The 26,562-nt window shown below is 38.0% G+C and overlaps 2 protein-coding genes across 2 annotated transcripts; one reads left to right on the forward strand and one right to left on the reverse strand.

Annotated features, from left to right (window-relative positions):
• The first annotated feature begins 386 nt into the window (after positions 1-386).
• On the forward strand, positions 387-10,745 carry mxd3 (MAX dimerization protein 3). The gene is made up of 6 exons (XM_053505512.1): positions 387-593; positions 1,326-1,425; positions 3,858-3,887; positions 3,987-4,101; positions 7,409-7,574; positions 9,284-10,745. The coding sequence occupies exons 1-6, from the start codon at positions 524-526 to the stop codon at positions 9,397-9,399; spliced, it is 597 nt and encodes a 198-aa protein (XP_053361487.1). The 5' UTR covers positions 387-523; the 3' UTR covers positions 9,400-10,745.
• A 3,992-nt stretch (positions 10,746-14,737) lies between these two features.
• Positions 14,738-20,370, reverse strand: prelid1a (PRELI domain containing 1a). The gene is made up of 6 exons (XM_053505511.1): positions 20,244-20,370; positions 19,531-19,639; positions 18,302-18,527; positions 16,367-16,480; positions 15,973-16,051; positions 14,738-15,898 (listed from the first exon to the last, which is right to left on the reverse strand). Exons 2-6 carry the CDS (start codon positions 19,620-19,622, stop codon positions 15,777-15,779), a joined length of 633 nt encoding a protein of 210 aa, XP_053361486.1. The 5' UTR covers positions 19,623-19,639; positions 20,244-20,370; the 3' UTR covers positions 14,738-15,776.
• Between the last annotated feature and the right edge of the window lie 6,192 nt (positions 20,371-26,562).

The raw sequence follows: 26,562 nt of genomic DNA on the forward strand, positions 1-26,562 counted from the left end.
CTGCTTACTAAGGCAGGGCCGCAACAGACTATCTCATTCCCATGCCTTAGTAAGTTGTGCTCACAACAAAGTATTTCGTTCCCACGCCTTAGTAAGTCATAGCCACAACATAGTATTTCGTTCCCATGTCTTAGTAAGTCGTGACCACAATTTACTATGTCTTTCCCACGCCTAAGCAAGTTAAGGCCACAACACACTACTCGTTAACATAGAATATTTTCCCCCAACGTCACCAGAAGGTCTCCGTAGGAATCCGCAAGATACAGAAATATTTTTTGGTAAAATCTACTCCTACTACTAATAGTGTGTGCATCCAGTGCGTATTGAGACATTAGGGATCGACTCTACGTAACACACGCACGCACGGTGATAAGGCGTGGCCAAGCTGACGCGTATGACGTGGCAGCTGGAGTAGCCCGAGCTCGCGACGAGCTGCCAAATCTCTCCCTCTGCACAAAAACACACACATCACGGGTGTTGCCGCGTTTTGGTGCTACAGCTATACGTATCACAATTCAGCAGGATGGAAGTAAACGCATGCAATATCCAAGTTCTTCTGCAAGCTGCTGAATATTTGGAAAGAAGAGAAAGAGGTACTGCAACATGTTTTGTTTTTCTTTGTGATCCACCAGACCAGCCCCCGCTCGCTCGAGACACAATCAAACTGCTTTTGCACAACCATTCTGCTTCTTACACAGTGCAACTAATCTGTTTTTCCGTCTGACTGTAAGGATTGTATTCGTAGATTTTTTTATGTCTGGTTTTAAAATGATGCAGAAGGTGTTGATTAGTAGAAACCCTGTGTTTGACTCGAGGTGTTTTTCAGCTCCTCCATTGTACACAAAGGCGCGCGAACCGCGGCAAATTTGAAAAACTGTTCTCACTGTACACTGCCGTTAAACATTACTTACGTCATTCAACCGTCAGTGCAATAGCAGCTGATTTTATCACGATTTACTATCACTAATTGTGCAGGTATACGTTAAGTAAAGCCTAAGATCATTAAACCGGTGGCGCCAAAACATCGAAATTGCGCTCGCGCACAAATTCTGCATTCGCTTTATTTATTTTTTTCGCGCAAATGAATGAAAACTTCACGTTATTGGATTCACCACGCCATAACATTTCTACTTTTATATTATGTTTTGGTATATTGTTATATCCTCTACTTGTCTCTGTCCATTATGTCGATTTATTTCCATTTAGCATGCTAGCTAATCTTAACGGTAGATGTTTGTATCATTCGGTTCTAGTGTGGGCGTCCACCGAGTTTTTTTTTTTTTATTATTAATGTCCTGTTTTGTTTCCAATAATTTTCCTAACAGAGGCTGAGCATGGTTACGCTTCAGTCCTGCCATTCTACAGTAAAACCACAGACAAACGAAGCAAAGCGAAAACTAAGAAGAATGCAGCAGGGAACAGCAGGTGAGTGAGTCGGTCGGCGAATGCCACTGCGCATGCCCAGATTGCTTTTGTTTTGTGTATTAGAGTACTCCAGTCTGTTTATTCAGTGATTTCCAGAGTACTTTAGCAGGTCGTTTTGGGGCATTCGTGTATAAAGTCTTATTGTTGATTTTAAACATGTATTATACAAACACTGTGCTATTTGTAAACATGTTTTTTGCAAGCCATGGTTAAAAATTTAGACTAATTAACACACACATGACAGCACAGTGGTGTAGTGGTTAACACTGTGGCCTTGCACCACCAGGGTCAAGGGTTTGATTCCTGCCTAAAGGTATGAGTTCGTGGAGGATGCATATGTTCGCCCCCCGGTTTGGTGGGTTCTCTCCAGTTACTCTCACAGCCCAAAAACATGAAGATTGTTACAAAATTGGCCATACTGTACTGTGGGTGTGGGGCACCCTGTCCTGGGTGTGCACCGCTTTGTGCTCAAAGTCTCCTGACATAGGCTCCTGGCCCCTGTGAACCTGTACAGGATTAGATGTATAGAAGATAAATGAAAACGTTTTGTGCAAAAGTCTGTATAATCTGTAGTACAAGACAAAAGATATACATGTCTATTATGGCCTCATTATTCTGTACAGAATCATTCACAAAACATCTGGGAGGATTTACTGAGCATGCTTGAGAATTTGCCAGAGTTCTTCTGGAAACTTTGTGACACTTGCACCTTTCTATTTTCATGCAAAACCCAGGAGCCTAAATTAGGATGTTAGTTTGTTTGTTTCCATCTGAAAACTGGTCTGTCATGTCACACATTGCTTTCTTTACAGACATGCAGATATTTTTTGTAGTGGTATTTATTTATTAATTATTAAGGTTCATTTGGAGACATAATAAACATGTATAACAACATTTGTACTAAAGATAATATGGTACCTTAAATATATGATTTTACATAGTCAGGGAAGTACTCATACTGTACAACCTATTAGATATTTATTGGTCGGTGTTGCAATAAACATTTAATATTCATCCAATCATAGCCATTTAGTAATAAATTAATAATTGAATAGACAGAACTTTATTATGGAAAAAGGTAAAATTGAAGAAAATGCACATAGATGTTCCATATGGTCTGATTGCAGTCGATTCACCTAGTACTGTTTTTGTGTCAGTTATTATATTTGCCAGAGCCTAACAGCTAATAACCCTGCTGAAATATTCAGCCTGGTCCAACCAGCTACCTGATGCCAAAATACTGACTGGTCAAACTGGTAGACCATCTTTTCCAGCCCTCGGGGCAAATAGTTTCAGGATTTCTGCTGTTAACAACTCAACAAATTGCTTTAAAGAATATAAAAGATCAGTAAGGTTAGTATAAGATCTTTAATTAATGATCAGTAAACAGTCAGGATGTAATAGTGCAAAAAAAAAATCACATTTCAACTTGTGCATTGGTTTTCAATTCACAGTCTGCCCATAAATTTCATCAACACATAAGGAATGTAAAAAGGCACAAAAAAATAAGTCTAGGTATCTTGGCCATAGGTGGCAAGTTATTTAAGAATAGTAACAGCACTATCTATAGCAAACAGCACTATCTATAGCATAGTGGGTTTTTTTTTTTTTTTTTTTAAATAAATAAGCCATATTTAATGGATATTTTTATACATTTGCACTATTTGCTACTGTTGATGGTCCTGTTACTATTTCTGCTGTGAACTCAATAAACCTTCTGTCTCAACTGAACAAATAGGAAGATTGTCTTTCATGATCTAAAATACCACTGCAGCAGTTATAACTTCCTAGTTGGTAAAGCTGTCTAGCAGTTTGGGTTGAGATTTGTAACTCGTACTTGGCCAGCCCAGGTTGGATTTTTATATAGTGAAGGAGTGGAAAAGAAATGACTTCAGTTTAGCATGATGCTAACTATTATGTATTACAGTATGATGCTGATGTTCTTCCTATGGGGCTGCTTCTCATAGTGGTTACTACAGCAGATCACTGTGTAGGCATTTGCTATTTGCTTTGGCACATTTTTTTTTTTTTTATGTTTTTGTTTCTATTGTTATACTGGGTGCTAATTCCAATGCAACCCTCCCTATTAATACAGGTGTGTCGAACCTTCAGAGGCTGGGCTTGGTTCCCTAACTGGGAATCAAACCTGGAGTATGGTGGTAAGAGCACCATATGCCCTCACAACCAAAATAACCAGTCCTACAGGGAATGCCCAACCCCTAAAAACAGTCATGATGCAGTTTGCCTCCAATTGTTAGTTAATCTGAAACTAGACAGACAGTGGGTTTCTCACGCTCATTTATTATGCACAAATGTATTTTTTATTTAAAACTATTAAACTTTATTAAACTTAAACTATTAGACTTAGATATATTAGTCTTACTTATGTTAGGTTAAATGTTCTTTTCTCTCTCCCTCTCTCTCTTTACCAGATCAGTTCACAATGAACTGGAAAAGCACAGGTATGATCACATCTATATTTTTAACTTCTGATTTAGTATGTACACCAAGCTATAACTGGATGAGGAGGAAAAATGTACATTTATAATTTTTATGTGCAGACGAGCTCAGTTGCGGCACTGTTTGGAGCAGCTAAAGCAGCAGGTCCCACTGTCCTCAGACTCCACAAGGAACACCACCTTGAACTTGCTTAGACGGGCACAGATGCACATAAAGGTGAGAAAGCACCACTAAACTTTACAGATTTTGTCATCTTGACTTTTTAGATGTGTGTGTGTCAAGCATTCTGTTTTTCTGAAAATGTGAATGAGAAAAAAAGTGTGTGATAGAGGGATGACTTGTCGTGTTGTGGCAGCAGTACAATGCAAATTCAAGTAGGTAGAGAGATTAATTCAAGAGAAAGCCAATCTTAACATTATCAGATTTTATTCTTGCGATTTTGATACTTCAGACAGGCTGGTTTGTGTATTTTAGAATCTGCTGGTCTTCTGGGATTTTCACACATAACAGTCTCTAAAGTTGTACACAGAATTGTGTGAAAAGTAAAAACGCTGAGTAAGCAAGAGGTCTATGAGCGGGGGGGAAAAACACTGAAAATACAGGTCAGAGGGAAATGGCTAGCTTGGTTCAACTTCTCTGGCGAGATATAGTAACTCAAATAAGCACTCTGTATAACCAGAGGTGGAAGAAGAAAGTTAACTTTAGGTTTACTGGGAATGATTGTTCCGTTCCGTTCCCAAGCACGATTTCACACCCTCCGTAATCCCCCCATCCCGCAGGTCTGCGTGCACATTGTAACATCGGTTCCGATCCCTGGCACACATGCGTATTTACAGAACAGGAAACAGTGGGTGACGGTAGAGAGGTAGTTTGTTTCTCTGCTGTCCAAAATGAGAAAGAAGAAGAAACCGCGAGTCATAAACTGTTACACCTGTTAATGCTCCGTGTGGGTGTGGTTTTTTTTTTTTTTTTTTTTTTTGTGACAAAATAAAGAGTGCTTTTTTTTTTTTTTTTTTGCCTTACCTTGTTGAGTGTAGCTTTTCAAACTTAGCTGATGTGCTAAAACTATTGAACCTGAAATCTCACCATGCATTAATGTTTTGTGTGCAGTGTGTTTATACTGGATTTTTTGAAAATAAATGTATACTATAAAATCTAAGATGTGTGGGTGATTTGGAATAGAGACAAAATACTGGTTAGAGTGCAAAATGTTTTCTTAAAAATGATTCAAGTAAAATATAATTCAAGCAAGTCTTGTAACAGAAAAGTAGCGATGAAAAATGTATACATTAAAATGTATCAGAATTTCCATATTACTTGTACTTGCATTAGCAAAAGGGTGTGTTACTGAAATAAATAGTTTATATATTATTTAAAAAAAATTATATACATTATTAAAATTTAAGATTTCATCCAGGCAACAAGAGTCTCCAGCTCTTGCACATCAGTTTTTTTCCTCTTTCTTCTGTTGTTAGCTGGTCTTGTGCCACTGTCAGAGGTCTCAGTCTGTGTTTCCTCCAGTACCTGTCTGCAAGAAATTAGCTGAAGGTTGAAACTATAACAGCTTGTACAAATTTAATTCTTCCAACATCCAAATGTTTTCACAGCAATCACAGATAACCTGAAATTGTGTGTAGAGCTTATGTGGATCATCAGCATCTCAATTTTCATAAGTGTTTCTGAGATGTGCTGGAATATATACATAAAGGTTATACATAAAATGAGTAAGTAGCTGTAACTCTAATAGCTACATAAGCCCAGCATTTAAGTTCATTACATTCTACTGTTTTGGACAGGGAATTTTTTGAGGGCCTTAAAGTAAGCAGACATGAGGAGTTAACTTTGTTGTGAGCTAATGTGAAAGGATAATCCTGTTTATCTTATTATATGCATTTAAAATGTCACCACAAGATCCGCAGACAATTACCAGGAGATGCCGTGATAATACGAGACTCTCTTTAACAGCAGTAATAACGTTAGTATTTAATATTAACTTACCACTCACTCGCAGGCTCTCTGCTGGACCAGGCTTCACTTATTATTTATCTTTTCCTCACTTCAGTATCTTGCTCAAGCTGCAGTTTGTTCAACTCTGCACAGCCTAGCTTACTGCTGCTGCACGCGTGCACGTCTAAATACCTACACATACTTCCATAAATATCAGGGTGTTTTTTGTGTATAGTGTCCGATTGTCTTTGGATGTTTTCGTCTGTCTAAATTTCTAGCAAACAGAGTATCTTGGCATTACTTCAGAGATTCTTTGGCAGCCATGTTTGTTTGTGTACAGAGTCAAACAGTAACTACGGCACTTCCTCTTTTGAGCACAAGCGCGTACTTATGTCCGCCTTCCGTGCTCAGGAACTCATGAATCGTTCTCGAGACCACCTCCACAATCGGTCCAGGGATTCGTTCCCGAGCTTGGAACGATTGCATGCTCACAGACAAAAATCAACTGGTCCCGGGGCCAAGTGTGCTCAGAAACCACTGTTCCCGGACCCCAGTGAGAAAACGCCCTTCATTACTTATATACTCGAGTATATAAAGTACCAGTCAAAGTTTGGATAAACCTTTGGATTTAGTGATTTCTTTTACATCTAAAACAATACTGGGGATTTCAAGATCGTCAATTGTTATTCTAAGACAAGAAGGACTTTTGACTGTTACTGTGTTTTGCATATCTATACATTATTTGAGTTGGTTTATTAGTAGATTTTTTTTTCTTTTGCTCCACTACATCCTACAGTAAATATCTGTACTTTGACTTTACTCCATTTCCGAATGGCACTACATTACATAACCACTGTGGTGTGTATAGTATTTGAATAGGGAATTTCGCCACCTGCTGACAATTGTGTGTAACTGTGTTTCCTTTTCGAAATTGCGCTATAGCGTTACAGATATAAACATGTAGGCCAAAAAAACAACAACAGGAATTTCTGGCAAACTTTAAGAGGGACACTGGTTGAGCTGGAGTTTCTCCATCTCAGGGAGTATTTCCTTGCCACCATCACCCTCGGCTTGCTTATCAGGGGCAAACTGATAATTATTAGTTGCACATAGTTCCTCAAACCGTTACACTGATTTCCATAATTCATGTCATTCTATTAAACTGCTTTGACCCTTAATAAAATAAAATAATTTAGTAATTGCTTCCATGTGGTTCTGACTTGCTTCTGAACCGGTCCGTGTTGTGTTTTATGGCTAACTAGCTTTTAACCCAAGGTTGAATCCCAAATCCCTCTCTAACCGCTACTTAGTGTGCGGAACAAAGGATTGTATACCTTACATAGTGCACTAGCTTTACATTTTATGCTATTTTAAAATGCACCACAGATGTAATTATCGACAAAATATACCTAATAGCCTATCGTCCATTAGAGGTACATCTGCCGTTCACTGTTGTGACGATATCATGGTAGTCTTGTATCTGCAAAGGATAAATAGACTGCAGGATGTGTGTTGTTGGAGTGTTACTAGCTCACACCTAGCTTGTTGTCTCAGTCTGCTGGTGGTTTGTTTACAGAAACTGCAGGAGCAGAATCAGAGGGCTGAGCTTCTGAAGGACCGGCTGCGCTGGGAGCAGCAGGAGTTGCGTATGCGTCTGCAGCAGCTGCAGGGCGGCACAGAGAGGATGCGCAACGACAGCCTGGGCTCAGCAGTGTCCTCTGAAAGATCCGATTCAGACCGAGGTAATTGTCCAGTTGTGATGTGAAGTCTGTAATAGGGCTGTAGCTATCAAATATTTTAGTAATCGAGTATTCTACCAAAAATCTAACAGATTATTTGAGTAATCAGATAAAATTTACTTTGGCTTAATTAAACAGCAATGTAAAATATATAAGAGAAGCAAAAATGGATTGGTTTTCTTTTCAGAAAAATCTACTTTTATTTTTTAAATGCATACAGCATTTTATCAAAAATAAACATTAAACATTGTCATTATTCAGAATACAAGGAATAGCTTAAAGTTGACTGGGATGAATTAAGAGCATTACAGTGCACTCCTACAGTACATTCTTATTTTAAAGCCTTTTCTCAGATGCAAAAACTAAAAAAAAAGTATTTCAAATGACTTTAAGTATCAAAAAAACTAAGGCACATATATAAATAAATTTTAATATAATTTTATCGCTCCTTTCCATTTTGCAGAACGCTCCCTCAAATCAATACACAGCTAACTGTTTGTGTCTCCTTTTATACATATTTATCAGAAATGGGGGGGCTAAAAAGGTGGATGGCCTAGGCAAAACATATAATGGCAGCAGTGGTGAACCATGAAGTTGTTTATATAAGATAATATAAAATCTTTATTAATCCTGAGAGAAAATTGCAGTTCTGCAGCAGCTAAAATATACCCAAGTACTTAAAATTATTCTTTTTTAAATATTTTTAATATTTGCAATAGAGATGAACCAGTCGATCGGCAGCTAACCCAAATTGGTTGGTTTTCAGCCTCATATAGATATAAACGATTCTGTACCAAGCACAGAAGCACAGTGGCGCAACAAAACCGCATGTTATGGCACCATTACATTATAAAAAAATTATGCCTCCAATTGCCCTTTTTCTCCAAACTCTGTGATCAAATTAGTCTCGCACCCACTCATTATACACGCTTATACCAAATTATATTTCAAAACCCTGCGAAACTGCATTAGAAGCCACACATATCCGCGTGTTCAGGCACTCAATCCGCACTCAATGTCAAGTTGAGTTTTGAAGAGGTAAAACGTCTCCTTCTTTATAATCCTACACTCTGAACTATTTAAAGTTTTTTATCCCATGTAGTAGGAGTAAATCATTGTTTGGAAACAATAATTATGGCAGATGACGGACACATGTTCCTGAGTAAAATGTAGCTTTTTGCTTAGCGTAATGTTAAGTAAAATGTTAAACTCTTGTATTTGTAGTTGTTTTGTGTTGTTTAAATGCTGTGCTTGGGTTTTAAGTGAGAACTAATGTTAGGAGAAGTTGCTCAATTTATTAATCATTAACTTTTTTTATTTTAAAAACTGTAAAAGTTTTTTTTTTTAATCAGGAAAAAATCTAATATAGAGTCTGTATATTTACAAAATCATGATATTTATAGAATCACAATTTGGGAGTTGTGATAAAATGGTATCGGGTGGTAACTGGTGATTTTTCCATCTCTAATTTATATATACACTTTTTTATAGGGTGGTAATTTGTCTTTAAGTTTTTTGTTGAATATATTGCGCATATATTTTACTGTTTTTATTTTTTTATTTCTATTTTGAATGACTTTTAACTACTAAGTGGTAATTACATATAAATGTAACTGTCCATTCTGGTAATGAACAACATATGAGTTTAGTGTTGTTATGGTGAATCAGAAATTTGTATTTATAAAAATGTTCTATCTGTTCTCTTATTGCAGAGGATGTGGAGATTGATGTCGAAAGCATGGTGTGGACTTTGGACTCTGATGGCCTGGGCTTAACACACAACGACGCAGATCATAGTTACTCCACTTCTGATCGGGCGTGGTTATGACGACAATATAACCGCTATTATAATTTGCTGAAACATTCCAAAAACTGTATCACAAGGTCGAAGGAAAAAAAAAAAGAAAAGAAAAAAAAAGAGGAGGGGCCTCAAACCAAAAATATGACGGCTTGCCACAGAAACACACTGCTGCCATTTTATAACCATCAGACTCAGGCTGTTTGCAAGCATGACTGGATTTTTGGTAATATATGATATTTTTATGACGTGGTGCTCTTGATACACAGTAATTACTAGAGGTCTGACAGTGTGGTCATGTATTTTGTTCTTACTGTCCTTGTCATTCTTCTTTAAGCTAATTGGCTCTGTGTCAGGGTCATTTTGCAGTATATACTTGCTTGCACTTAGACCTTTCACTTATTTAACAAATGTCGCGCTCTAATTTTGAAATGTTGCACAAAGCAGCCGCATCAGCACTTAACTTCATATCATTTACACTTTTGTTGTTCACGTTTGTCCTTCGATTGCTTACGGCGAGATTTTCACGTCAATCACAGATCATGTCCATATCAGTGTTTTAAAAGCGTTTGTCTTTTGAAAGATCCGAAATCATGGATGTGCATTCAACAGTCTGTTCACTCGTTTTAGTAAACCATCTTGTTTGCCCAGTTAAATTCAATTTTTAATAATAATAATTAATAACACTGAAATTAACATAAACAACTTCACAGACAGCTGGATGTGAAGTTAATAGATGACTTCATCCGATAATGGCATTATAATTAAACTTGGTATCGATCAGCTGGCATGATCTCATTTGCCTTAAAGGCGGCTTCCTTCACTTACCAGTGGCATGCTTAAGCCACACATTTCGTACTGAATTGTACGTGTTCAAGGAAAGTGGTTCATGCCTTACAAACCTGAACAAGATACTTGTTTCCTGCACTAGTAGTTCTTAGGTATCCAAATTTTAGGTGCAATTTAGATCAATTTCCCTAAAATGATTCCAGAAACACAGTGTATTTTTAGATAAAAAAAATGTAGATTAATAGTAAGAGTTTCCCCTTTAAAATGTAGTTGCTAGGTGTCACCTGAAAGGTGTCTCTATACTTAGGACTCTTGTAATATGTGTATAAATTATCAGCAGTCCTGCTGAACCAGGCATTTATGCAATTAATGAATTAATTAATGTTCAGTTATTCAGTGTAAATATACACAGCTAAATAGTACACTGTATATGTGATTGTGAACACCAAAAGCCTTATGAATTTTTTGTATGTCTTTGGAACTCCATCACTTTTTTGTATTTATCTGCCCTCTGTGTATTCGTATGTAGCATTTTCTTACCAATGTAAACCTTTTGTACAAATAAATATTTTATGTATTTAACTTGACTTCTAGTTCAAGTTCACTTTCAGGTTTTTTTTTTTTTTTTTAAGTTTACTCCTTGGTTTTTGTAGTCGTCTGGGAATTCAAGTTACGAACCCGACTGGGAAGATATTCTGGTCAGAGTCTATAGACTGTGACATTGCTCATAATCTACACTGCTTATCATATGTAGGGTCAGACAGGAGGCTTTGGGTGCAAGGTGGGGTACACCCCTAACAGCTTGCCAATCTATCACAGGGTGGGCACACACATATCTATGCATGGGGAGAAAATGTACACAGATCCGAATCGAACCCTCGACCTTGAAGGCACGAGGCCACAGTGCTGAAACGTACTATTCACGGGCACATTTTGTACAGTGAATATGCTCAACTATTAAAGTTGGTGTCTATTTTAATAATAAATCGTTCTATTCCATGTTGCATACTACTGTTACGGGTAATAACACAATAAATAAAGGGCAAGATTTCAATTTCTGATTGTCAGTTTTAATTAATTGTCCAGCCCTGCCTGACAGCATCTTTATTTCCTTTGCCTAAAACAATACTTCAGTGTTATTTACTGCGTATGAATCTTATTTTTCTCACTCACTCACTTACAGTCTATACCACTTTATCCTGTATTCAGGATCGCAGGGGGGGTCTGGAGCCTATCCCAGGAGGCTTAGAGCACAAGGGGGGTAACACCCTGGACAGGGTGCTAATCCATCGCAGGGCACACACACTACAGGCAATTTTGGAACGCCAGTTAGCCTAATCTGCAGGTCTTCGGACTGTGTGAGCGGAGAACATGCAAACTCCATGCACACAGACACAGGAATCAAGCCTGACCAGGAATCGAACCCGTACCCTGGAGGTGCAAGGCGACAGTGCTAACCACTACACCACCTAAATTTTATTCTTGACATTTATAATGAACATTTAAAGGAAGGTTTTTAAACCCCTCCAACATACAGGGAAACTTGTGCTTCAAACAGATAGATAGTCCAGGTGAAGCTCCTTTTGTTGGATGTGATATATGATCAGCCATCCATGTGGCAACAGCACAATGCAAAAATCATGTAGGTAAAGATCAAGAACATCAACATCAAACAGCACTCACTCATCATCTATACTACTTTATCATGTATACAGGGTCAGAAAGGGCCTGGAGCCTATCCATTGCAGGCCGCACAAACATACATACGTACACACATTTATTCACACACTATGGGCAATTTGGGACCGCCAATTACCTTAATCTGTATATCTTTGGACGTGGATGGTAACCATAGTACCCAGAAGAAACCTACCAAACACGAACATGTGAACAAGCAAACTCCATGCACAAAGAGGGGGGATTGAAGATGGCCGGGAATTCAACCCGAAGATTTTCCTCTGACCTCTCTCATAAACTAGGCATTTCCACCCACAGAATTGTGGCTAACCCAGAATTTATCTGCAACATTCAGTCTAAACTCTAAAGATTGTTGCCTGTAAAAGTCCCATAAGATCAGCGGATTATGAAATACTTAAACCAGTTCAACTGGTACCAACGTTCCTGTCATGTGGTCTTATGAACTTGACGTCATGCAGTGGATAATCTGGATCCAAAATGGTGTGCAAGTGCACTTTATGGTGTGTTTTGTTGAAGTCTAATTTAGTTATGTGTAGCCTCATGTACAGTAGATCTGTGTTGTTTTATATACTGTAGCACCTCGTCCTGGGGAACATTATTTCGATTCACTGTGTACTGTACCAGGTCTATATGGTTGTATCATAAAAAACCCTTAACAGGGAAAGTCACAGAGATCAAAGTCCGTCCCCCATTTTTGTTTGATGTTAATGTTAAACTGAAGCTCTTGGCTGTTATTCATATCATGGACTGGTTAGATAACTGTATAAATGAGTAGACGTGTTAATCAAAGTGGATGGTGAGTGTAGGAGCGAATCATACACAATGCTTTGCTTGTTTGGCATTGCACATTTACAGTACTGCATTCAGTCAGCTTTAGAACATGCTGTATTTTAATCAGGGTGATGGTGGTGCCTGGATACAAACTAAATAACTGCAGGACTGGTCTGGATTTGTCCAAAGTATGATTTTAATAAAAAATACGTCGAATTGGAATTAACATAAACAGTGCACTCCCTAGACCATGGAAATAATCTGACACAGCATAGTTTTGTAAAATTGTTTTTACGAGAGTGAGTCAAAAATGTATCGACATTTCGGGTTAAAATTAAATTAAAATTTCTGTTGGTCTTATCGTGCTTTCCGTTCAAGGCTACTCTCTCCCCGTTCACTACTGTGCAGGTGTGAACATGTTACATCAGTTCATTTAAGAAAAGAAAAAAAGACAGATACTACTGTATAAGGAAGGTGAAAGTTTCTTAAAGAGAGTAATCATTACCGGTGACAAGACATGGATTCTTCACGACGAGCCTGAGAGTAAACAGCAGAGTACAGAATAGAATAAAAAACATCCTCAGTCGCCTACTGAGAAAAAAATTCAATGGTCAACCATCAGCTGGAAAATTCATTAATGCTTACAGTTTTCTGGGATTTTCAAGGGCCAGTATTGTAACATGATCAGAAAAAAGGTTTAACAATCAACAGCGCTCGTTACAGTGAGATGCTCATTAAAGAGCTGAAGCCTAAACTTTAGATTAAACACAGAGGACTGCTATGCCAGGGTGTCGTGATCTTGCATGATCTTCTGCTCACATTGTCAACACTCTGCAAAATCTTTCTTTTGAGGCGTTAAAGCATCCTCCCTATAGTCCTGATATTTGTCCCCTGAAAGCAGTCCTGCGAGGACGAAGATTACTTCTGATGAAAAAAGAAAAGACCGGAGTGCATTCGTGGCTTGCAACTCATCCTAAAACATTTGTTAATGTGGGAATATAAAGGCTTGGATTAATCTAGGGTTCTAAAGGTTAATTAAAATGAATTCTATAGCCAGAGTGCAAATAAATAAATAATAATAATAATAATAAATAAACAAGAGAAAGATTTATCTAAGCTTTATTTACACTCTCTTAGGATTTAAAAAGGTAAATTTAACATATCGTTCACTCTTGTCTTGAGGTTTTACTACAGTATTTCTAAATAATCATCCTAACTCACAAAGCCTTCTATATTCTGACCTGCATACTGTAGGTTCTGTTTCTACTTTGGTCAGATTAAAAGTCAGCTCTAAGTCAGACTAACTGAAGCTAGTGATTTTGCAAGCATCCTTACAGCTTTTTCAAATAAAACTGGAATACATCTGTCTTTTATTTGAAGATTTTAAATTTCTTGACATGAATGAAGTAAATTCTTCAATTGCCCAGCTGAAAGAATGTATGGTAACATGAAATGTGCTGTGAAGAACTATGAATATATAAATAGCGTTCAAGGCAAACCAGGACGTATGAAATTTCTTGTGAAAACCAGGTGTCCATGAATGCCATCCCAGTCGAGGTGGCTCAGAGCTCATTGTAGCCGGTTCCGTAAACCGTCAGAGGAATACCTGAGCATCTCTATGTGAGCACTGACAATCATTTCAGGAACACTACTTGCACCTTACAGGAACTCAGCTGAAAGTCCCCCATACAGCCTTGACCTCTTGGCCATTTGCACAAGTTTGGGCCATTAAAGGAGTTCCTGGAAGACCAGCGATTTAGACATGAAGCAACCCTCCTTCTCTTGATATTATCCCATGTACTAGAAACCAAGAAACCCTGGGATAAGTATATTAGTGTAGCAGGTAGGGAATTATAAAACTGTGTTCTGTACAATCAAATGTCCCCCTCATGTTACAGTGTCTGTGTTTTTGAATAACAGCACTGAACAGAGACCAAGATAAACAGGGCAAAAAAAATGGTGTAATGTTCATAATGTGCCAGAACACTGATATAATAATTTAAAACCAGTGATTGGGGTAAATTTATGGCATTCTAATTAAAGAACACCGAATGTGTCTTAAATCAGAGATTCAACTCTGATATATGAATTAAAATCAATAGCCAATATATTTGAGGATTTTTTTTTATTGACAGTAAGCACTGAATTTAAGAGCTTTGCTGGTTCAATATTAACAGTTTTTTAACTTCATATTCCAAGATTTGTTTTCGAGGAAGTATAATTTTAAACACTAAAGATTCAAGCATATACAGACACTGCCTTTCGCTGCAATCCTATCTTGCATGTTGTCCTTTATTTGCACAGCACACACAGACAGTGACTGCTTTGTAATCTGGACCCCATCAACCCTCATATCACTTCAATTTGAAGCAATGAAATCATATAAAGCAAAACAGAAAAATGTGTTTAACACCGTTGAACCGTGACTGACATTGTATTAACAAATCATCACAAAAAAAGTTTGGGAATTAAAGGTTTTAAAATACGCAGTAAAATAGTAAGGGGGGGAAACAGGAATAAATAAAAGAAACATGGAGGCTATGTTCAAGTCAGCAGGAATTTCTTAAAATTTTGAAATATAGGCCAAGTAGTCAGGAGTACACCCTTATGAAATGCTTTTTGACTGCCCAGAGTAGTTAAAGCTAGGTGATTCAATAATCTGAATAACCTGAAACATTTTTCAGTCGTTGAAGATTTTACAGATAACAGTTACATATGAAAATTTGTTCAAGCAGAGCACACGGATCATACCAGGCAATGTCCTGTCACATATTAATCACTAACAACACAAACTAAAAAAATAACAAGGATGCTGTATGCTCGCGCTCTCTCACATTATATAAAATATCACAGCCTACAATTTTTCACAGTTCGTTTTGCATGTCCAGAAAGCTGTACAAAAGCAATCGTGGTTTAATTTAATTTGTTTGGACAAATGCCAATTTCATGTCTCCTGCTTATACACAGTAACCTAAAAATAGGATGTTTGAACATAGCCATGTTGTCTGAACTACTGACTACAAGGGCCACAAAATTCCAGTCAACTAAGTCACATTTTCTTTAGTGAGAAAATATTAAAGGGCTTCGGTGAGGGAACAGGTGAAATCAAATGCAGGCTTAAAGATGGTGCCCCCATCAAAGTCTCTCCATCATACGTATTGTTTTTTCTGTGCTTGAGAGGCTAGGCCTTTAGCCTTTTCTTTAGCAGCGAGCGCCGTCTCACGGGCTCTCTCTGTTGCGGTCTCTGCCAGCGTTCTCGTAGGGGTTTCACCTGCACATTAAGAAAGTGTAGTTTAGAAAATTATGACCCAAATAATTGGCACAGCAATAACAACGGCTTCTTACCTTGCATTTTGGCCAAGACGTATTCAAATCCTTTCATTGTCTTTACTACACCGCTCTTAAATCGGGCAAGGCCAAATTCCTTAAAAAAAAAAAAAAAGGAGAAGAAGAAGAAAAAGAAGCAGCTTTTTAGACAAGTAAATATGTTTACAGCTGCCAAGTACTGTAAGAGGTCGAATGCTGCAATTAAACTACACACTAAGCAGCTGTTCAACTGTCTACAACCCCCACCCATGACAAATGGTTGGCTGTGCTATTTTCAGGTGCAGTTAGTAACTTCACAGTGTAACCATGCCTTAAGCGTAATTCAGCACTAAATATGGATCACTGCTGGCTCTGTGTTATTTAAACCTCCGTGACTTTATGCCTGGTCACACATGCAATCTAACCCACTGACCTGAATAGCTCTGGAAAAGCCGTAGAGGCTGGAGGAGATCCACGCCTCTCTCTTGATTTCTGTAAGGTTGCTGTTGTCAAGGCTCACTGTGTACACACAGCGCTCCTCCACGGACTAATTAAAGAAAAGACGAGCAGAAAACACATGGATAAATATTTCCACAAAAGCATTTGTGAAAAAAAGTGGCCAATACAATTTATCTAAACAGAACATAGTCTGTTGTTTTTAATATGACTATAATTACTCCATTATTAAAACAGATAATCTTAAAGTAGTGCATGCTATGTTCAAAAGTATGCAGAAACCCAACCATCACAATCATACGCTTTATTGCCAAAAGTATTTGGTTGCTTTCTCTACTTTGAACAAGAAAGGGCCATCCCCAAAAACTGTTCCCACAAAGTTGGGAGTATGAAATTGCGCAACATGTCTTGCTTAAGTTAAGGAATGTTTACTGTTTCTCCACTACCTCAACTCATCATCACCTCAACACATTATTATTACGTTATGTTGTCGCACTGTCAATTTGTTGCTTTTGTTTGCACATGCACTTTATGTTGTCTGTAAAATCCCTGTAAATAGTCTTTCTTAGCTAGTTAGTTTTTGTTAATTTATGTTAGGTCAATCGGTCTTGTCTCTGCTAGCCAGCTAACTAGGCCGCTTGGTTAGCTAGTTTAGCTTTTCTGTTAATTTATGTTGTAAATTTATGTTGCATGTAGCACCTTGGTCCTGGAGGAACGTTGTTTCGTTTTACTGTGTACTAACTGTATAAGGTTGAAGTGACAATAAAGCCTACTTGAACTTGGTATGCTAAGCATTAAAACTTCACTGGAAGACATGGATGAGCGAGTTTGGTATGGAAGAACTTGACTGGCCTGCACAGAGTCCTGACCTTAACTCGCTAGAACACCTTTGGGATGAATCACAGTGGAGACTGCGAGCCAGGCCTTCTTGTTCAACATCAGTGTCTGACTTAACAAAAGTGCTTCTAGAAGAATGGTCAAAATTCCCATGAACACACTCGTAAATGTTGTGAAAAGACGAAGCTACCAACATCATTTTTAACACTAGAGATTAAGAATTGGATGTTACTCTGTAAAGGCAGGAGAGCAAATACTTTAGGAAATAAAGTGCATGTTCTTGATGAACACCCCAATTTTGTTGCTATAACAGCTTCCACTTTACAGCAAAGGCTTTGTTATATTTTGGATTGTAGTTTTGTGCTCATTCAGCCACAAAAACAAAAGTCAAGCCAGGTACTGATGAAGACTGGGGCACAGTTGTTTGTTCCAGTTCATTCCAAAAGATGCACAGGACTCTGTGGAACACACATTAGTTCTTGCGCACCAACCTCTGCAATCCATGTCTTCACGTTCTTTTGCTTTGTGCACAGGGGCACTGCGTGGTGGTACTGGTGTGTGCTCCCTTATTTCTAGTGGATGGAAAGATTAAAAGTACTACTTTGATTTCAACTTTGTGGTAACAGTTTGGGGAAAAACCATGAATGGGTGTGAGGTCATGTCTACACACTTTTGCAAATAGAGTGCAAGTTGTTTGCACATTAATGTGACCACGTGACTAAAGGGCAAAAGTACATCTGAAGTCAGCAAATCTATGCATTGACCCAGTTAGCTTGACAACGTTTTCATCCGCATGTGACTGCCTATAAAACTTTCAGTACTATTAAAAACATAAAACCAAAAAAAGCAAAACATCAGGTTTAGAAACATTAAAACGTAAACTATATAAACCTGCTAAATTTGACGAGTGAAGTTGAACATGCTCAACTCAATTCATAAACCGACATGAAACGGGAAAATATAATATAATAATAAAAAATATATATATATTTTTTTATAATTGTCATCATAACTGTGCATCACTGACAACTGAAGCCTCTAGAGAAGCATCTAATTGATGCAAAAGTCTGCTCACCATGAGAGATGCATGGCTGATGTTCCAGGTGAAAGAGACCATGGTCCTTTTCTGGGGATCCACTACAGAATCCTCAATGATGTACGCCTTGCGGGCCATGTGACTGGGCAAAAACTTTTCTGCCCAACGTGGTGCTCGGCTGGTTTTGGTCAAGAGTCGTCGGGAAACAAGGCAATTATCAGGAGTCACCTCCCGAAAGATTATGTCCTCTGTCAACACATGATTACTACAAAGAAAAGGGGATGGGAGATACTTGTCAATATATTTATGACACAATATACACAATTCTCTTGACTGAAGGAAATATCCAAATTCAAAATTTATACTGAGCTTTATATTTAACATGTACCCTTCAACGACAAACTTTTTGTAGGTGCTGATTTTTTTTTTTAAGTTTCTTACATGTTGTTAATACTGTTTGCATTTCTGCTGATAGCACTGCCGTTAGGATTTAAACTTTACTCAGGGCTTCAGACTGCAATTGCATTTAGCCGCATTTTGAGACCGTTTTTTGAGACAGTCTGACTTGTAGATCATGTTATACACCAAAAGGGAGCGAAAACTGGTTTAGAACTTTTTGAGCCAAAAGGAGTCTGATTAGAGTGGAAAGCTCACAAAAGTGTCTTCATAAAAACGCAGGCTGGGGACATTATTTATCTGTGTCCGGTCCTAGTGTGCTCTAACGCTCTCCTTTAGTCATATATTTCAGAAGAAAAGACTGCTCTCCTGCGCTGCTCCAGTGCCTAATTTCTCCAGACAATTCAGATAAGCAGTAGAGTGAGTAGTTTACAACCTTAACCGTTTGAGCCACCCCTGCACCACAACTTATGGGGACAAACAAAATTTATCGACTCAACCCCAACCTCAAACTTTATATGACGCAGAAACTGTAAAGTGATGGATGCACTTTCCAGACCATCATCATTTGACCTTGACATCCTAACCCTATTAAACTCCAACGTAACTGAATTATTAATGTTCTTGTGTGACATCAGTGCAGCACACAGCCCATGATGTCTCACAGTTAAACAAAAACAGCCTTTGTATCTAAACTAAACAAATCATTCATTATAAATATATTTAAGTGTGTCAGGATGGAATTTTCCTTTCATGCGCTGATCTGTTGAATCAGGTCTAGGTTAGGTGTTAAAACTCAAGAGCAATGCTTCTCTGCTTGTAAACTTTAATATGTTGTCATTTAATTAAATAAAAAGCATTGTTTCTTTTACCTGTAAGGATTTGGGTATTTTTGCCAGAAGGCTTGAAAAACTTGGTCCCATGTGCCTTTAAGAAAGCCTGCACAGCTGAAATACTTCACCATTGTTCCCAGTAAAGTGGCTTTGGTTTAAAAAAAAAAAAAAAAAGAGAGAGAGAGAGAAGAAGCTGTAATGAGAAAGATGATTTCGAAATGAAGTCTTATAGTGGCTGTTGGTTCAATAGCACATCATCTACAAATTAATAAATTAACCAGATGGCCTTCAAAGTCGTGCTAAGTAAAAAGTAGTGTAAAAAAATGGAATAAAAAAAAATAATAATAATGGCTGCTAGATTAAGATAACGTTACAGTACTGATGTCCGTAGTCTTTTTACGTTATACCAGCATTGTGCCTTATGGTACCGAGTATAACGTTAGCTAGCTAACAGCGCTAGCCTCTTCGCCGATATTTCGGAATAGAAAACGAATTTTATTTTCGTGTATAACAAATATCTTGTAGTCAAATAAACCATAGCTAGACATTCACCAAAAAAAAACCACAACAGCTAGCTAAAGCTAATCTTCATATCCCTCGCGTGCACTGAAAGCTCTGCTAACAATGCTAACTCATGACTACATCAGGTTTGAATGAATTTTTATTTATATATTATGTTGTTTTTTTACCATAAGCCCCGAAATTAATCCCTATACCGAACCAACAGAAAGACTGGTAAATATATATTTTACCAAAATGAAATAAGTAGTTTATCCTGAACTTTCCGCCATCTCCTCTCCCGCTGTATTTCGGGAGGCAGTAGAACAGCACGAAAACACGAGACGTGCTTCACGTCAAGAAGGTCATGGACAACCATACATCCGGGGAACTGTCCTCCATGTGCACTTGTACCCTAAGTAGGGCGTCTAGCTAGCTAGTGGGGAGCCGCCATAGGCTCCTCAGGGCTGTGCGTGTTTCCGTGTAAAAATAGTGTGTATAGAAATATTTACACGCGTCTAACATGTATTTTAAATTAATCATAAACTTATTTAAGGTGTGTTAGGTCGTAATAATTTTTCTTACCATAAACCTTTTTTTTGCCAGCTCAGCTTAAATTACTTAACTATTTTCCTTGCTCGAACTGTCTTCTTACACGTCTTCAGATTGTATTTTAATGGCCCCACCCTCTTTCTTTCTTTTGTAGCTAAATAGTTGTTTTGCCTACTCCATAGGACTTTGTCCAAACCTAGGACCTCATCATGTACAGTGCCTTGCAAAAATATTTATATCCCTTGAACTTTTTCATATTTTGCCACTTTATAACCACAAACATAAATTTATTTTATTGGGATTTTATGTGATTGACCAACACATTGTAGCACAATATTGTGAGGTAAAGTACAGTATATGGAAATGTTAAATGGTGTTTCCTTTTTTTTCTTCTTCTTCTTTTTTTTTTTTTTACAAATAAAACTCATGCGGCATGCATTTTTATTGTGCCCCCTTTACTCTGATTCCCCCTAATAGAATTCAGGGGAACCAATTTCCTTTAGAAGTCACCTAAAATAAAGTGCGCCTGTGTGTAATTTACAAATGTGTATAAAAACAGATGTCCTGTAAAGGCCTCAGAGGTTTGTTAGAGGACATTATTAAACAAACAGCATTATGGATCCAAGAAAAACACCAGACAGTTCAGGAATAAAATTGTGGAGAAGTTTGAAGCAGGGTTAGGTTCTAAAAAAATATCCCAAGCTTTGACCAACTCATGGAGCACTGTTTAATTTATCATCCAAAAATGGCAAAAATATGGCATAACTGCTACGTTCCGAGAAATGGCCATCCACCTTAACTGACAGGCTAGGCAAGGAGAGCAGTTAACAAGAGAATCAGTCAAAGGGCCCATGGTAACTCTGGAGGAGCTGCAGAGATCTGATGCAGTTTGGGAGAATCTTTCCACAGGACAACTTTTAGTCGTGCACTTAATGTGGCCTTTATGGAAGAGTGGCAAGAAGAAAGCCACTGTTGAAAAAAAGTCAGAAAAAGTCCCATTTGAAGGCTGTGCTATACTGTATGTGGTGAAAATGAAAAACTAAATGTGCATGTTGGTAAGGGCATCATGTTGTGAGGATGCTTTTCATCAGCAGGCTCAGGAAAGCTGGTCAGAGTTGATGGAATGAAGGATGTGGCCAAATACAGGGCAATCTTAGAAGAGTCTGCAGAAGTAGAATGGGCAAAAACTGTACCCCCTAGATATGCAAAGCTGGTAGAGACTTACCTCAAAAGGCTTGCAGCTGTAATTGTAGTGGTTAAATTATTGTGTCAGGGTGGCTGACTACAAATGTATGCCACACTTTCAGATATTTATTGTTAATTTTGAAAACCATTTATCATTTTCCTTCCACTTTACAATTATGTGCTTTGTGTTGGTAAATCACATTAAATCCCAATAAAAGAAAATTTTGTTTGTGATGGTAATGTGACAAAATGTGGAATAGTTTGATGGGTATGAATACTTTGGCAAGGCACTATATGCATGCCAGGCTGATCTTAAAGGTATACAAAAAGGAACAAAACAGTTTATTTTACTGCTAACTCGCTCACTCATTGCCCATATTTGAACCTGGAGTCTGGAGTTTTGGTGTGCTGAAAAACTTTCTGCCTGGATGGTATCCAAACATTAGTGAAATGCTGAGGATTATAGAGAAAAATAAATATAGTTTTTACTCTTATAATTATCTTTGATTATTCTTTGCAATCTAAAGTCCTAATTTATAGGTCCCTGTGTGGCACAACAAACTAAAATGTTCCTCTGAAACTGAGGTACAGGGACTGCATACTGCATAAATTCATGCAAATACTGGGCAAAAGCTTCAGAAAATTGTCGGGTAACTGTTGGTTAATTACGAGCTGGTTTAAGTATTTAAAAAATATTTTCAGAATTTGCTGATGTCCTTGGATTGTCACACACAGCACAGAGTCTGTAGAGTTTAGACAGAATGGTGCGAAAAAAAAAAATTTGCTTTGTCCCTAATTGTTATTTTTGTCCAAATTGTTATTTTATTTGTCCCAAATAAAATTTGAATTTGAATTTGTTAACGGACTTTAACTCTGTAATAGTGCATATGTTTTATCTTATTGAAAGATTTGATACATGGGGCTAGACACCTTAAGCTCTAATTATTATGCACAATGTGGTGGCTAATTCACCATAGTATAGTATAGTTCCCTCAAAACACCTCTCGTATGTATTCAAATTGTATTTTTTTCTTGCTTAAACTGTTTCTCGCCTGTGCTCAAATTGTATTTTAATTGCTCACACTCTGTCATGCACTTCAATATTTGTTTTGGTCAGTCAATGTGGCTCTAGCATGCTCAGATTGTTTTTTGCTAGCTACAACGTCCTCTTGTGAGATCAAATTGTATTTTTGCTCTGCCAAATTGTCTCTTGCATGCCCAAATTTCTTTTTTTTCTCACTTGAATTACCTCTTATTTATAATCAAATTGCAGAAAACATTGCTTGTCTGAAAAGTTGTTTTAATAATTGTCTTTATATTGGAAATATGTTGAAAATAATCAAGATACATTAAAAGCAGCAAGACGGCAAAATGGCATAGTGGTCAGAACAGTGGCCTTGCACCTTCAGGGTTGGGATTCAATTCCCTCCCCAAGTCTGTACATGTTGGTTCTCCCTGTGCTTGATGGGTTTTTGTCTAGGTGAGTGTATGTGTGCCCTGTGATGGATTGGCTTTAGGCTTCCCACAACTAGGATAGGTGGTATAGAGAGAGTGTGAGTAAAAAGCACCTATTGGAGAACTGATGATCTCAACTAGTTGGATGGTGCAAGGAGAACTGAAAGGACCTCCCAAAACCCACCAACACACCTTCCATTTGGAAAGTAGTGCTGAAGATCAGAGGAGGACGTGTAAGGCAGATGGAGGAGGCAGGATACTGGAAAAATGGTCCTGGGGCCATTTTAGTCGATCATCAGATTCAGGAGTAACAATGCAAATTCCATCCTGGCAGAGGAAGAAAAGACCAATTGTTTACCCTCAAAAGGACCTAACCATTCTACATTTGTTTTGTGGGCTTGAAAAGGGCATATGAATGTACTCCTTGTCGAGTCCTGTGGAGGGTGCTATTTGATCCCGGTGTAGCTGAAATGAGAATCTGGACTGCATCACTAGGTCAGACCTGTTCCTCATGTGCATTATATTTGGCAGGGCTACCCCTTAAAACTGATTAATTTTTCATGTACAGAATTTTTAGGCGCAGCTAGGGGGCAAAAGAGGGTTTTGATTACTGTATATGACCTCAGGACTGCATCTTTCTCTTCTACAGGTGACGTGGTCCTGTTAGCTTCTTTAAGCACTGACCTCCAGCATGTTCTGGGATAGCTTTTAGCTGGGTGACCGCTGCTGGGATGAGAGTCAGCACCTCCAAAACTGAGTCCATGGCTCTTTGCCAGAAAGGAATGGGTTGTCTCTTTTAGGATACTGCCTGACCAGAGGAGTTTCTGTTTCTCAAAATCTTGTTCACAAGAGAGAGCAATAGAGTGGATCCAGAGATTGATAGGTGAATTAGTGAAGCATCAGCAGCTACGCATTGTACCGAAAGAGCTGAGCTGAAAACCTATGAAATCGAGTTTTGGGTAATGACCGAAGGAGTGAGGATACAAGCAGTGGAAATAGATTTCCTTTGCAGTGTGGCTGGGCTAAGTTTTAGAGAGGTCTCACCATTTCTGCTTGTCCCCATGGTTGCTCCCACATGACCATGCCCTGGATGAGCAGAAGAAAATGAATGGATGGAATTCCTATATGCAAAAGTAGTTAACGTGTTGGACTTCCAACCACAGCACTACCAAGTTTCCACTGTTGGGCCCTTGAGCAAAGCCCTTAACCCTCAACTGCTCAGGTGTAAAAAAAAAAATTAATAAAACCACTGTAATTTAATGATACAACTGTAAGTTGCTTTGGATAAGGACGCCAAATGCCATAAGTGTAAGGACGTTCCTGTAAAGCCAGCATTCCAGATGTGAAGCCGGCAGTCAGATCATGACTGTGGTGTACTGAATAAACTTTCTACCTTGATTGTATCCATTTACTGGTGCATTATAGAGAAATAATGTAAACTTAGTCTTTACTCGCGTAATTCTGTTTTGTTATTCTGTGTAATTGAAAGACCTGATTCATTTATGTGGCTTAAAAAAAAGCAAAAAAACCTTCCTCTGAAATTAGTCAAGTACAGGTACTGGACCAAAAAAGTGCCTCAGAAAGCCTGGAGAACTATTTCTTAAGATTGCACACAAAAATGTCTGGAGAAAAATATTTCTATTATGTATCTCTGATTATGGCATTGTGTGAATGTCTAATTAGATCAATCTTGCATTCATTCTGAAACACCAGAGGTTTTGAGCTTGCCACATGGTACAGCAGGGCAGATTATAGCTCGTGCATTGTGTAGGGAAAAGTGCAATCCCTCACTAGTCTCGGTAGGGGGCAGCGTTTCTTCACAAATTGACCGACAGTGCCACGATTTTTTTCCTCCCTTACCGTCCAGTTTAATAGAAACCTGGACCAGTACTCAATTATACAGTTCAGTCAGCCGTTCATGTATCAGCAGTGCGTAAAAACCACGTAGATACAGCGTCAAAAGCTTCAGTTCATGTTCACATTAATCATTAGATAGGAGTCTTCAGGCTGAAACACCTTATTGATGAGAGAGACATCACAGGAGAATGACCTGACTGGTCCGAGCTGACAGGAAGTCTATATCAACTCAAACCAGCACTCTTTACCACAGCAGTGAGCTGGAAAATCTGTACACCCCCGAACAGAGAACATCAACATCAAACCTTGAGATGTATGGGCTACAACAGTGGAAGACCACATCAGGTTGTCAGAAAGTAACAACACTCAAAAAGAGATTCTTGTATGTAATAATCCCAGGAGATATCAGCAGTGAAATATTCAAACCAGCTCACCTGGTACAAACACCCGTGCCACAGTTTAAGTCACAAAAATCACATTTTACCCCCATTTTTATGTTCTATCTGAACATTAACTGAAGCTCTTGTTCTGTCTGAGCATATTTTCTGTAGGATCTTTTGATTACTTTGCATTGCATAATTCATTGTACATCCCGCTCAGAATTTCTGGTTAGCCTGCCAAAAACACAGGTCAAAATTAGACCATCTTCATCAGCTGGAAAGTTTTTTATTTATTTATTTATCAATTGATTACATTGTTCAATTAATTAATGCCTGGTTTCCTAATTGATTTAATGATGGTTTTTGTCCTTTAAAATAACTTGTTTACCTTGTTTAACTCACTTTTTATGTTCTCTTATCTAACCTACCAGCGCACTTGTTCAGGTAGCTCATCTAATTTTTCAAATTGTGGATTATTCTTTACTTTGCACATTACACAGTTATTGCTGAATATACTGTATACTGTATAAATCTTGTGTATACATTTGTTTTGTTATATTCTGTTTCCTTTTTTTGCATTTGCATTTATATATTTGTATATTTTGCTTACTACATATTAAACACTATGTTCATATATTAATATTCTGTTATGTTATGATTTTTCAGATGACCATTTAAAGATACAGTGGAGTCTTGGATTACGAGCATAATTCGTTCCACAATGGGCTCTCATTCTATAACACTCGTAAATCAAAGCAAAAGGGGAGAGTGTGTGTGGGAAGGGGCACGGTTTCAAATTACGCGTGCGCACACACACCGACAGAGAGGGAAAAAATAGATATTTATTCTCTCTAATGAGACTTTCTTTTGCTTTACACACTGTTTATGTCCACATAATAAACAGTACATGCACGCTTTACACACGCGCTTACGAACACAAAGTAAAATATCTTTTACATGCCAACGTGGTCACAGTGTTATAGTAAACAGTACATGCGTGCACGGATGTTGATTATACCGGTTAAAGACGCGCACTAAGACCGAGCAGGGGAGATGATTACCCACAATTCTGCAGCGCAAGAGAGAGAAAAAACATTGGCTCAGTTGTCTTGTCAAAACAAGAAGCGCATGCGTGATACATGAT

The sequence above is a fragment of the Clarias gariepinus genome, chromosome 10 (genome assembly GCF_024256425.1).
Source record: "Clarias gariepinus isolate MV-2021 ecotype Netherlands chromosome 10, CGAR_prim_01v2, whole genome shotgun sequence".
NCBI classification, from domain to species: Eukaryota; Metazoa; Chordata; class Actinopteri; order Siluriformes; family Clariidae; genus Clarias; species Clarias gariepinus.